General features: G+C 34.5%; 1 protein-coding gene across 1 annotated transcript in view; it reads left to right on the top strand.

Annotated features, from left to right (window-relative positions):
• Msh4 (mutS homolog 4) overlaps positions 1 to 13,808 on the top strand; it is a 77,686-nt gene that overhangs the window by 24,321 nt on the left and 39,557 nt on the right. The window contains exon 7 of the mRNA XM_026410022.2: positions 3,338 to 3,405. Coding sequence (XP_026265807.2) covers positions 3,338 to 3,405 — 68 coding nt within the window. The remainder of the gene's footprint in view (positions 1 to 3,337; positions 3,406 to 13,808) is intronic.

Raw genomic sequence — 13,808 nt, forward strand, 5'->3', positions numbered from 1 at the left:
TTCTATTTCATGGCTTGAAATTGATTTTTTAAAACTGTGTATATCATCCTGATTCAATTGGGCAAATTATATGACTCTAGAAATTTGTCGGTGCCTTCTATATATTTTCTATTTTATTGGAGTACAAATTTTCAAAAATAATTTCTAATTATCTTCTGTATTTCTGTAGTAATTGTCGTGATATTTCTTTTTTCATCATCTATGTTAGTAATTTGAGTTTTCTCTCTCCTCTTTGTTAGCATGACTAAAGATCTGTCAATTTTATTTATTTTTTCAAAGAACCAACTTTTTGTTCTGTCAATTTTTTCAATTTTTTTTGTTTTAATTTCATTGATTTCAGCTCTGATTTTAATTATTTCCTGTCTTCTACTGCTTTTTGATGTAGATTTGTTCTTGTTTTTCTAGCACTTTGAGATGTAATGTTAAGTCATTTATTTGTTGACTTTTTCTTCTTTTAAGGAATGAACTTCATCCAATGAACTTTCCTCTTATAACTGCTTTCATAGTGTCTCAGAAATTTAATTATGTTGTATCTGTGTTCTCATTCACCTCTAAGATTTTTTAATCTCCTCCTTGATATATTCTGCAACCCATTGTTCATTCAGTAGCATATTATTTAGTCTCCAGGTGTTGGAGTAGCTTTTTTTCTTATTTTATCATTGATTTCTAATTTCATTCTATTATGATCTGATAGAATGCAGGGTAATAGCTCTATTTTTTATATTTGCTAAGAGTTCCTTTGTGGCATAGTTTATGGTCTATTTTAGAGAAGGATCCATGTACTGCTAAGAAGAAAGTGTATTCTCTCATTGAAGGATGAAATATTCTATATATGTTAGTTAAGTCTAAGTTATTGATTGCATTATTGAGTTCTATAGTTTCTTTGTTCAGCTTTTGTTTGGAAGATCTATCTAGTGATGAAAGAGGTGTGTTACAGTCAGCCAAAATTATTGTGTTGTGGTCAATTTGACTCTTGAACTTGAGAAGAGTTTTTTGATGAACATAGATGCTCCATTATTTGGGGCATATATATTTATAATTGTTAAGTCTTATTGGTATATGCTTCCCTTGAGCAGTATATAGTGTCCTTCTTTATTCATTTTGATTGACTTTTGCTTTATTTGATATGAGGATGGAAATCCCTGCTTGCTTCCGCAGTCCATGTGAGTGGTATGATTTTTGCCAACCCTTCACCTTCAGTCTGTGGATGTCTTTTCCTGTGAGATGAGTCTCTTGGAGGCAGCATATTATTGTATCTTTTTTTTTTATCCAATCTGCTAGTCTATGTCTTTTGATTGGTGAGTTTATGCCATACATTCAGTTTTATTATTGAGACATGATTTGTATTCCCAGCCATTTTTGTTTATTTTGGTAATTAATGTGACTTGGTTTCGCCTCTGATTAGATTTTTCCTTTAGTGTAATACATCTCTCTGCTGATTTTTATCCTTGTTTTTCATTTCCTCTTTGTGGATAATTTTGCTGAGGATGTTCTGTGATGCAAGATTTCTAATTATAAATTGTTTTAACTTTTGTTTATCATGGAAGGTTCTTATTTCATCATCCAACCTAAAGCTTAATTTTGCTCGATATAAGATTCTTGGTTGGCATCCATTTTCTTTCAGAGCTTGGTATATGTCGTTCTATGATCTTCTTCTGGCTTTGAGGGTCTAGGTTGAAAAACCTGCTAAGATACAAATTTGTCTCCCCCTTTATGTGATCTGATTTCTCTCTCTTGTGGCTTTTAAGATTCTATCCTTATTCTGTATGCTAGGCATTTTCATTTTAATGTACCTTGGTGTAGATCTGTTGTAATTTTGTACATTTTGTGTCCTGTAAGCCTCTTGTATTTGGTTTTCCCATTCATTCTTCACATTTGGGAAATTTTCTGATATTATATCATTGAAGAGATTGTGCATTCCTTTGGTTTGAAACTCTGTGCTTTCCTCTATCCCAATAACTCTTAGATTTGGTCTTTTGATGCTGTCCCATAATTCTTGGATGTTCTGTTCATGGTTTCTTACTATCTTCACCGTGTGATCAACTTTATTTTCTAGATTGCATACTTTGTCTTCATTATCTGACGTTCTTTCTTCCAAGTGATCTAGTCTGTTTGTTATGCTTTCTATTGAGTTTTTTATTTGATTTATTGTATCCTTTATTTCAAGGATTTCTTTTTTTTTTTCCCTGAGTCTCTATCTCCCCTATATTCTTGTAGTACCTGTGCAGATTGTCTGTACCTCACTTGATGTTGGGCTTCCAGATCCTGCTGGTGTCCCTCAATGTATGTTACTGCATTTAAAGATGGTGGCGAAAATAGTCAAGGTAACTTGAGACAATAGTTAAGATACCCCAAGATGCATGCAATATCTTACAGAGATGGGGATGAAAGGGTGGGCTTCACGCTCTCTTGGGATGCCTGCTCTGAGATGCAGCTGCTTCTAGGCACTGTCTGTTGTCAAAAAGTTAGGGGTTACTGCGTGGGGAAGGCTATGGTGATGACTGCAGTGTCCCAAGATGGAAGTGGGTTAGGCTTAGGCTCCCAAGTGGGGGGAGGGGTGAACTTTGACCTGCCTTGGACCTGGGTCCTGCGCAAGTCCTGGGGGCTGTGGGTGGATCTGGGCCAGGCCTGAGCCTGGGCCTGGGCCTGGTCAGAAGGGGCAGTGGTGTGCCAGAGGAGGCTGGGCTTCCGTGGGTACCTTCTGGTGGAGGAGTGGACCTGGGCCCACAGTGAGCCTGGGTCCTGCACAGGCCAGTGTGAGTGGATCTGATGCTATCCACATTGAAAAGATGAGAATATCTGAAGTTCAGAGAAGTTAGGTAACTTCATGGAAGGTTAATTACATGGTTAGTGGTTAAGCCATGCTGCTAAACTAAGCATTTTAAATATCAAAAAGAGAAGTAGAGATCAAAGTAGATAAAGAAAATTTTATAGGTAACATCCAAAAGACAGAGTAGCTTCAAGAAGAAAAGGGTTTTCAACGTGTCAAATTTTGAGAAAAGATGGGTGAAAAATAAAAATTAACAAAAGAACATTAGAATGTATTGTTTTATTCCTGGTAGAGAAAGAATAATATTAAAATAAGTAAGAGTTACAGGTAGAACTGTTCTGTTTTATTATTCAAGGGTTATATTTTACACGATATATATATTTTTGACTGTACCATAAAGGTTTTTGTTTTTTGTGGATTTTTTTTTGTACTAGGATTACCTAGCCCTTTTTATTCTAAGACAGGGTCTCACTAAATTACCTAGGGCCTCACTAAGAGGCTGAGGCATAAGCCACGATGCCTGGCTAGCCCTAGTTTAAATGCTCACATTTTGTCTGTTTATTTCAGTTATATCAAGATTCCTTGATACGGAGCAGCTTCTTTCTGTTTTAGTCCAAATTCCAAAACAAGACACGGTATGCTTACTTACACATCATGTTTTTATCATTATTGTTATATAACTTATCTTAATATAATGTAACAATGGTAAAATATAAAAAATGTTTGGGAAAATACTTCATTATTGATATTTAGAATATTTTAAGACCTCTTTAAAAAAATCTTTTAAAAATGTATTATCCCAGGCTCAGTGGTAAAAGCCCTTGCCTAGCACGTGTTTGGTCCTGAGTTCAATCCCCAGCAGCACCAAAAAAAAAAAAAAAAATTGTCTTTCAAATTAAAAAATGTATTATCCCATATGTTATGGCATAATAAAAAATTTCTTAGATCTTTCAGGAATTGGCATATTTAAGTTATTTAAAGATTTATATATAATTTTCAAAAAACCTTAAATTATAATAATATTTGCCTAATAAATAAAATTATATTAAATTCAAAGAGTATTTTTTATTCCTCTTTGAAAATTATTTTATTTATTATTTATTATTTTTATGTGGTGCTAAGGTTCAAACCCAGTGCCTCACACATGCTAGGCAAGTGCTGTGCCACTGATAGTCTTTAAATATGATTAACCTTTAAGAATAAAAATACTTCTTTGGATATTTTCCAAATTTAAGTAGTCTTCATAGATAAAGGAAATAATAAATTCTTCCTTTTAAGGTGAACTAAAGAATATTTACTTTAAGGAAATAAAATCTTGTACATCAGTAAAATTTGATTACTTTTAAAAATTCATTCAAACCTATTTTATATTTGGGAAATTATCCCATATTGTAGAAAAAAAACACCCTTTGAGGTTTATTTGTAATAAAAGCTCAATAGGTGGAAGAGCTTCAGCTGTTGGACAGGCACAGAACTGGAAGTTTCTTTAAGTCATTAAAATACCTTAAATTCAATATAAACAAATTGGAGATAACCTGAGATTACTGATAATTAAATGACTTTTGTAAAGTAAATTTGAAAGTATTCTTCTTACTCTTCAATTTTTCTGGTAGAGTTTATGTAGAACTGATATTATTATTTATATACATTTAGTAGAATTCACAAATGAAGTCATTAGAACCTGTACTTTTTTAGTAGGAAGGTCTCTAACTAAAAATTCAACTTTTTACATAAATATGGTTCTATTTATGTGTTTCTTCTTGAATGAGCTTTAGTAAGTTGTATCTCTCAAAGAATTTTTAATTCCACTGAAACCTTCATATTTACTGGCATAAATGCTTGTAGTATCCTCCTCATTGTCTTTACATGTCTGTAAAGTTTTCAGTGATGTGCTTTCTCATTACTGATACTGGTAACTTGAATATGATCTTCTTATCAGCCTTATTAGGGTTTGTCAATTTTGTTGCTAGTCTCAAGGAATCAGCTTGGGATTTCATCTGTTCTTTGTTTCATTGATTTTTTGTTTGTTTCTTTGTTTTACCTGTTTTATTTTTTCATTCTGCTTAATCTGTGCTTAGGTTTAACTTTTTTACCAACATTTTAAAGGTAAAAGCTGAAGTCATTGATTTGAGACCTTTTTTTCTTTTCTTATGTAAACATTTAGTATTATAAATTTTCTTATGAATATTGCTTTAGCTGTAATCCACAACTTTGTTTTCTTTTTAATTAAGAAATGTTCAAAATACTTTCTAAATTCCAAGTTTTATTTCTTCTTTGATATATGGGTTATTTAGAAGTGTTTTTTTTTGTTTGTTTGTTTCCAATGTTTGGGGACTCTCCAGATACCTTTCTGTTATTAATTTAAACTCCTAATGGGCAGAGAAAAAAGGTTGCATAATACAGATCCTTTTAACTTTATAAACACTTATTTTAGGGGTCAGAATAGGCCTATCTTGGTTAATGGTCCATGAAAAGTTGACAAAAATGTGTATTTTGCTGATGTTTCATAAATATCAGTTCAAGTTGATAGTGTTCTTCAAGTATCTTATTTTCATACTGGTTTGTCTATTTGTTCTTTTAGTTATTGAGAAAGGTGCATTGTAATCTAACTGTAACTGTGGATTGGCCTATTTTTTCCCTTGCAGTTTTATCAGTTTTTATCCAGCAGTTTGGAGCTCTGTTATTAGGTACAGAGATCTTTAAGATTGTTATGTTCTCTTGATGAGTTTTAACCTTTCTCATGAAATGATCCTCATTATCCCTACTAAAATGTTTGGCTCTGAAATCCACTGTTCTATTATTAATATAACCAGCTTGCTTTTAATTAGCATTAGAATGGGACATCATTACCCTCCTTTCACTTAAAGTGAGTTTTTTATAGGCAACATATATTTTGGGTCTTATTTTTTTGTATCTGATCAGAATGTATTGAGGTATCTTTCCCTTTACATTTACTGAAATTATTCATATGGTGGTTCCATTTAAATCTGCCATCTTGATTTTTTTCTATATTCCTCATCTATTTCCCTCTTTTTCTCTTTTATTTACCCCCTATCTTCTTTTGGATTGAGAACTTTCTATGATTCCATTTCATTTCTTTTGCTGACTTATTAGTTAGAACTCTACCACTGGGCTACATTCTTAGCTTACTTTGTTCTTAATATGTATGTTTATGGTACATTTTGCTTATTAATTTGTTAGTTGGTGAACATTTAGGTTATTTTCACTTTTGGCTATCATCAGTAATGCTGCTATGAATATTTGTGTACAAGTTGTTATACAGACATATGTTTTCATTTATTTTGATGTATACCTATGAGTGGAAATGCTAGGTCATATGATAACTTTATGTTTAATTATTTGAGGAAATACCATACTATTTTCCAAAGTGACTTTATCATTTTACATACCCACCAGTAGTGCTTGAGGGTACTGATTTCTCCACATCCTTGCTAAGACTTGTTATTATCACACTCTTTGATTGTTGCAATCCTAGTAGGTAAGAAGTATTATCTCATAGTTTTGATTGGTAGTTCCCTGATGATTAAAGTGCTTAGGCATTTTTTTTCATGTGCAATATTGGCCATTTGTGTAACTTCCTTAGAGAAATATTTATTCATATCCTTCATCACGGGGCAACCATCACCCCACCAGGGTAGTTTTCTGCTCAGGAGGTGATGAGCTGCCTGAGAAAATGAAAGTCTGAAATAATTAGTGAAGAATTAAGAGATAGAGCCAGAAATTAGTGCTAAAAAGCAGAGTGCCTAATAGCTCCTTCCTCCTGGTAGGAGCTGGAACTGAACAACTAGAAAGTGGCACTAATTGTTTATTTAAGAGAGAGTACATCAAAGGCAGGGATAAGGTTTCAACAGGTGTAGTCTTGCTTCATGGTAGCTTGCAGTCAACAGATTTGTTGGTACCTTGGCAAGTCACACCCATCTCTGAGAGGTTGTGTGGCTATGTGGCTCCAGTAGGTCACTCCATCTCCTGTTCTGTGCAGAACCTGTGACAGAGCTAAATGGGAATTCATGTGAACTGGGCAGTCTCAACAGCAGGAGTGCCTCTGTGAGTTTCCAGATACCAGACTTTCCTACCCAAAGGCTTCCATGCTAATTTTAGTTCATGCACAGTTCGTGAATGGCTCCCGGCAATCCTTTACCCATTTTAATGGGGGTTATTGTATTTTTGAATTTTAAGAGTTTATTCTGGGTACTAGTCCCTTATTGGATTTGCAAATAGTTTCTTTCATTCTGTGGGTTGTCTTTTCCCCCTTTTAAAAATTTTTTTTATTAGTTGCTCAAAACATTACAATGATCTTGACATATCATACATTTGATTCAAATGGGGTATGAATTCTTATTTTTCCACGTGTACAGATTGCAGGATCACATTTGTTATACAGCCACGTTTATACATACTGCCATACTAGTGTCTGTTGTTCTGTTGCCCTTCCTATCCCCCTCTCCCCTCCCTTCTCCTCCCATCACCTCTCTCTACCCCATCTATTGTAACACATTTCTCTCCATCCTAGCTTCCATGAGCTGAGAGGCTTTCCTCTACCATGTCCTTCTGCTGTTATGTCTCACCTCAAGTTCAAAGCAGTGGAGTCGGCCAACCATGAACTGAGACCTCTGAAACCATGAACCCAAAATAAATTTTTTCACCTCTAAGTTCTTCTTTCCAAGTAGTTTGATCAAAATAATGAACAACTAGGTGACTGACACAACTCATAAAAATGTTTCATATATGAAGAGTGATGAATTTATGTCATTTGGAAGTACACTCATTATTCTTTATCACTTTCTGGTATAATACAATGAATCAGGCTTTCCTTGTACTTTCTCTGCTCCAGCGTTTGAATCAGGTATTTCTCCAAGGAGTTCTTGTTCATTTTAGTAGAGAATTGTATCCACAAGTTAAGATTTGGAGAGGCAAGATGGCCCGCCTGCACTCACCTACTTTTCTGGAAGTTGGAATCAGAACAACTAGAGAGCAGCTTCTTATTAAAGTGATGACTATGGGAAGATGCTGGGGTTCAATACTGGACAGAGACTTGGATAAGACCAGGGACTCTAGAGAGTGGAACAGAATGAGAAAGAGTGTCCCAGTACTGAGTGTGCAACAATGTAGTGCATACAACAGTGTGACTAAGGGCAAGGGTAGCGGGGTGTGGGTGGTTATGGTGACAGGAGGGAGACCAAGTGAACACAAGTAGAACAGAAATTGGCACAGTAGAGAGAGCCAGTACTTCCAAGTGAACACAGCTGATCTGTTTGGTATCTGCATAGGAAGCTGGTGCTGGAGAGGTTCTCTGTACTTTCCAGTGTGTACTTGTGGTGCTGTACTAGAAGTAACTTGAGAAGGTTGCTGCTTCTGGGAAACAAAAGACCCTGCATTTTCCTGAACTTGGAGAACCCATAGAAAACATTACTAACTACACTGTCTCATCAGGAATCTCTCTTGAGATTTGACTTGACTCTGGAGGATCAGAGTTCCCCCTTTAAGATGGATGGCTTAGGCAACTAGCTAAAGAAGTTCAGGGAACTAATGAGATGAGCACAGGAGCTAGGAGCTAAGTCTTGGAAGGCCAGAGTCATGGGTAGTGGATTATGCAGGGTCTGCAACAGGCAACTCCCTCTCTCAGGCCCTCACAAAGTGCAAATTGTTGCCCTTCCAAGTGGATTTCGCAGAGGGTGTTGGTGAATCAGATGTACTAAAATGCAGTGGCTACACAGTCCTGGAATAACACTGAGCTAAATCTAATCTCCAGAGTAGATTTCTGCCAAGATATTGTCCTGTGCTGCCCTAGCTCACACTGATGAAAAGGCCAACTAAGTATTCTAACTGTTCCAAACTGATCCAGTCCTACTGGTCATCTGTGAAGCAACACAAGAGTAAGAAGGAAAGGGTGATAAACTCCAGTCTTTGCTCTCCCCAAGGGGTGCATAGCTAAAGAAGACAAGGGAAGAATGCTGATTTGCATAGGTAGCAAGCATTTACTCTTGCCCAGACAACTGATCACCTCAGTGGAGATGATTCTTTCATTCTGCATTAAGACTTTAAAAAATATTTACTATTTTGTCCAAATATTTATGTATGTACACACACACACAAATTCTTTTTAATTTTTCTTTACTCTTTTTTAAGATTCAAATTTTTGTCTTATTTTTTATTCTCGCTTTCAAAATTTACCATTTTTGTTCCTTTCTATTTTTAATTTTATTATGCTTTCCTTTTCCCTTTTTTACTTCCTCAATTTTATTTTCATCATTTTTAAATTATTTGGTTGATTCTGTATGATTTATGTTGTTGCCATTTCTTTGTTGTTATGAGTGTTTTGTATCTGATTTGTTTTTCTTAGAGTTACTTGTTTTCTTCTTTCTGCATGGTACTAGAGATTGAGCCTGACATTTTATGCATATTGGGTAGATCCTCTGCCACTGAGCTGTACTCCCAGCCCAGCTAAGAGATTGCACCTTACTTCACCCATGACTCAACCCTGCTTGAACCTAAGCAGATACTTCGACATAAAGAGTAGGGGAAATGAAAACTCCAAGTTAATAACATGCCCTCAAGCAGGCATAGCTGCCATCATGCTGAAGACCCACTCCTATAGCAACAACAGAGATAAATAACAACTGTTTTGGACACTGCACCTACAAGGGACCTCATTATAGGTCGCTATCATACCCTTGCAGACAGCACATTGTTGACAAGTCTGGAAGAGTGACCACAGATTATCCATATACTCTGCTGTCTATAACACACCTACCTAAACTACTAAAGGGACCCTCTCTTGCAAGATCTAAAGAGGAAGGGGGAGTCTCAGGCTCCAACACAGTATGCACTGTCAAAATTCATAATCATAGCCAGAGAAACCACAAGTAAACTTACACTACTAAGTCCATTTTGAATTAAATTCAACACTATGCAACAAACAATGGGCACATCATCATGAAAAGGCTCTTCCCAAAGAAGGCCTTCATATAAAAGTGGAATAGATACACATTCAACAAATGCACAAATCTCAAAAGAAATATAAGAAACATGGAAGAACAAGGCAACACAATTCTTCCCAAAGTTCATAACTATTTAGTAATTGATTCTAAAAAATGATTCTAAAAAGAGGATGAAATGCTGGGCAAAGAATTTAAAAGAATGATAATAAAAATAATGAATTCAAAGGGGATTCAAATAAACAGCTGAATTAATTAAGGAAGATAAAGAATAATATGAAAGAACAATTCAATAAAGGGAGATTCAAAAAGGCAAACAGAAATCTTGGAAATAGAAATCTCAATAAGTCAAATAAGAAACTCAGTTGAAAACTTTGCCAATAGACAAGATCAAGTGGAATAAATAATATCAGGGCTTGAAGAGAAGGTTGACAAATTATTACTTTCAGATAAAATAAGAATGAACAGAACATCCAATACCTTTGGGACATGATTAAAAGACCAAACCTGAAAATCGTAGGAGTAGACAATGGAGCATTGTCTACTCTTATTCAGTGGAAATAATAGCAAAAAATTTCCAAATATTGGGAATGACATGGATGTCCTATATGAGTCTGACATTTTATGCATATTGGGCATTTAGAACTGCAAGTAGAAATGACCAGAAAATAATTCTTCACATTATATTATAGTTATATTACCAAAAATTCAGAACAAAGAATATTGAAAGCTGCAAGAGAAGCAAAAGTCACTTATAAATGCAAACCCATCAGAATAACAATATGTTTCATAGAAGAACTATAAAAGTCTGGAGGGCATGGAATGATATATTTCAAGCCCTTGAAGGAAATATCTGCAAACCTAAATGACTATGTCCTGCACAATTATCTTTCAGAATCATAGAAGATCTTCTAAGATAAGCATAAACTAAAGGAATTATCACCATTAATCAACATTACAGAAGACACTTAAAGTAATCCTATTCACAGAAGAGGAAGCAAGATACACCGAGTAATGAAAGTCCAGGAAAGAATAAATGTCACTAGAAGAGTAGATATATAAATGAGAAAAAGGAATCTACATCATTGATTCAGTAAATCATCAAATCTCTAAGATGAATAAGGGAGAAAGTAATGAACAAAGATCATTCAAACAACTAGACAGAACAATCAGGCAAGAGAACAAAGTAAAAGGGATATAAATAAGAAAAGAGGAAATTGAATTGTATCTATTTACAGGTGATATAATTCTAAAAGACCCTAAAGAATCCATGTAAACACATATAACTGAAAAATTGAGCAAAGTAACAGAATACAAAATCAACACAAGCATTATTTTTTTTACAAAACAATAAGTATTTGCTGAGAAAAAAATCAGGAAAACATTTTCATTCACAATATCCTTAAAAAATAAAAGAAAATCTAGAAATAATCCTAAACGAGTAGGTGAAAATGTTTACAGTGAAAAATTTAAAATTCCTGGGGGAAGACATTGAAGAATACACTAAGAGATGGAAAAAGCCTTCCATTTTCATGGATTAGGAAAATTAATATTGTTAAAATGGCCATGCTACCCAAAATAATCTGTAGATTCAATACAATACATGTCAAAATATCAATGACGTTGCTCACAGAATTAGAAAAAAACAAAACTCATATGGAAGCACAGAGACCCTGAATAGCTATAGCAATCTTAAGCAAAAAAGTGCAACACTGTATCACAATGTCTGATTTCAAAATATTCTACAGAGCCCTACTTATAAAAAAAGCATAGCAATAGCATAAAAACAGACACTTAGACCAATGGAACAAAACAGAAGACCCAGAGTTAAACCCACATTATTTACAGCCATCTGTTTCTTGACTAAGTTGCCAAAAACATGTGCTGGAGATAAGACGGGCTCTTCAACAAGTGGTGCTATGAAAACTGGATAACCACTTGGAGAAGACTTAAACTAGGTTGCTATCACCCACCTTGTACAAAAATCAACTGAAAATACATAAAGACTTTAATGTAAGACCTGAAGCTTTGAAACTACTATAAGAAAACATATAGAAACCACTTCAAGGTATTGATATAGGCAACAATTTCTTGAATAGGACTCCAAAAGCTCAGGAAATAAAGGCAAGAGTTGACAAATGCTATTGCATCAAATTAAAAAGCCTCTGCACAGCAAGGAAAACAGACAACATTGTGAGTAAACAACCTACTCAATGGGAGAAAATTTTGTCAGCCATTCATCTGATAGAGAATTAATGTCTAAAATATGTAAAGAACTCAAAAATAAGTCAATGATAATCCAATCAATGGGCAAATGATCTGAGCAGACACTTCTCAAATAAGTATAAATGGCCAATAAATATGTGAAAAAAATGCTCAACACCTTTAGCCATCAGGTAATTGCAAATCAAAATTTCACTGCCATCTATCTCACTTTGGTCATAATGGCTATTATTCAAAAACAACAAAAAAAATAATTATGTAGGGGACAATGTGGAGAAAAGGGAAGCTTTATACATTGTTAAGCCAGCAGACAAAAGAAATTCCTGCATATCCACATTTATTGTGACACTATTCAGAATAGTCAAGTCACAGAATCCACCTGAGAGTGCATTGCCCATTGAATAGATAGGGAAGGTATGGTATATATACATAATGGAGTTTTATTCAGTAATAAAGAAAAAATCATGTAATTTGCAGGAAAATCGATAGAACTGGATATTGTCATATATGTTATACAAAATTAGCCAGACACAGAAAGATAATTGTCACATTGTCACATTTTCTCTTACGTATGGAAACTGGAAAAGAAAAAAAAAAAAAAAGACGACCTGAAATAGAAGACACACTGTTAAGGAAAGGGAAAGGGACTGGGAAGAGGAAGTAGAGAGGAGAAAATAAGAGGGAGGGTGAATAAGATCAAAGTATGCTAAGTGCATATATGGAAATATCACAGTGAAACCCACTAATATGTACAGTTAGCATGGTGGAATAATTATAATAATAGAAATAAATACATTTTCAAAAAAGATCTGAGCACATGTTGCTATTGGAGTATCACAACTCCTAACCCTCTCATGGCTAGGGAATAAATATGTATTTATATAAATAAGTATAGAAGTATATACATTTACCTCTATATATTTATTTCTATATTCATCTATACAACAGAAAATCATGAGTTCACACCAGTACCTCCAATTTCAGTTGGCCATCCCTGGGTATACTAGTTCTTTCCCTTTTCATTATTGTAACTCCCTTTTCTGCCAATGAGAAACCTGATGAGAAAGTCATTATCCTTAATACATTAAAATGTTTGGTCAATTTCTCCTATTATTCTCTCACTGCTGTCACTCCTTCCCCATGCAGGTACCATCCTCATTCTGCCTGTGTTCCAGTACCTGCTAATAAATTCTTCTGTATAGTAATTCTCTCCCTTCTCTCAAGCTGATATTCTGCATCAAGCTTGCTTCCTATGCAGAAACTTCTTCAGCCTAGTTGGGATCCAAAACTAATGCTAAACTATTCTTCTCCCTTTGCATAGATACTCTCCTGATCTTGTTCAAGCTCATATACACTGTGATGGCTGTGATGGCAGACCTCCAGTTTGGATGTCCTTATTACTATCCTGTACTGTACCATCTCTCCATCTTCCCTTACTCTGATTTTAACCCCCCTACAGCAGGAATGCTTTCTTCTTCCAGTTTCAATCCTAATAATTAATATTAAATTATAGTGATTATATTAAAATAAAAGGATTTATGATTATACAGAGAAAGTTCTTCACTTTATTTTTGAATATGTCATTGCTAACCTGGATCATTAATCTTTTTTCACTTTGCATTTAACAGTATTTTTGGAATCAGTAAATGTTTAAGGACTTTTAATTATGAATGTTAACACACAAAATATTATGATTAGCCTTTATGGCCTTTTGCAAAATGCCACTGCTTTGAATGATAATTTTAAATGAGAAATGTGTTAAAGAACAATTTTACTTATGAATTGCATGTTTTATCCAAAACCGTTAGGTTGCAAATAGTGCAGAACAAGTTAGAGTGCTACCATTGCATAGATTCTAT

Source organism: Urocitellus parryii, chromosome 11 (genome assembly GCF_045843805.1).
Source record: "Urocitellus parryii isolate mUroPar1 chromosome 11, mUroPar1.hap1, whole genome shotgun sequence".
Lineage (NCBI taxonomy): Eukaryota > Metazoa > Chordata > Mammalia > Rodentia > Sciuridae > Urocitellus > Urocitellus parryii.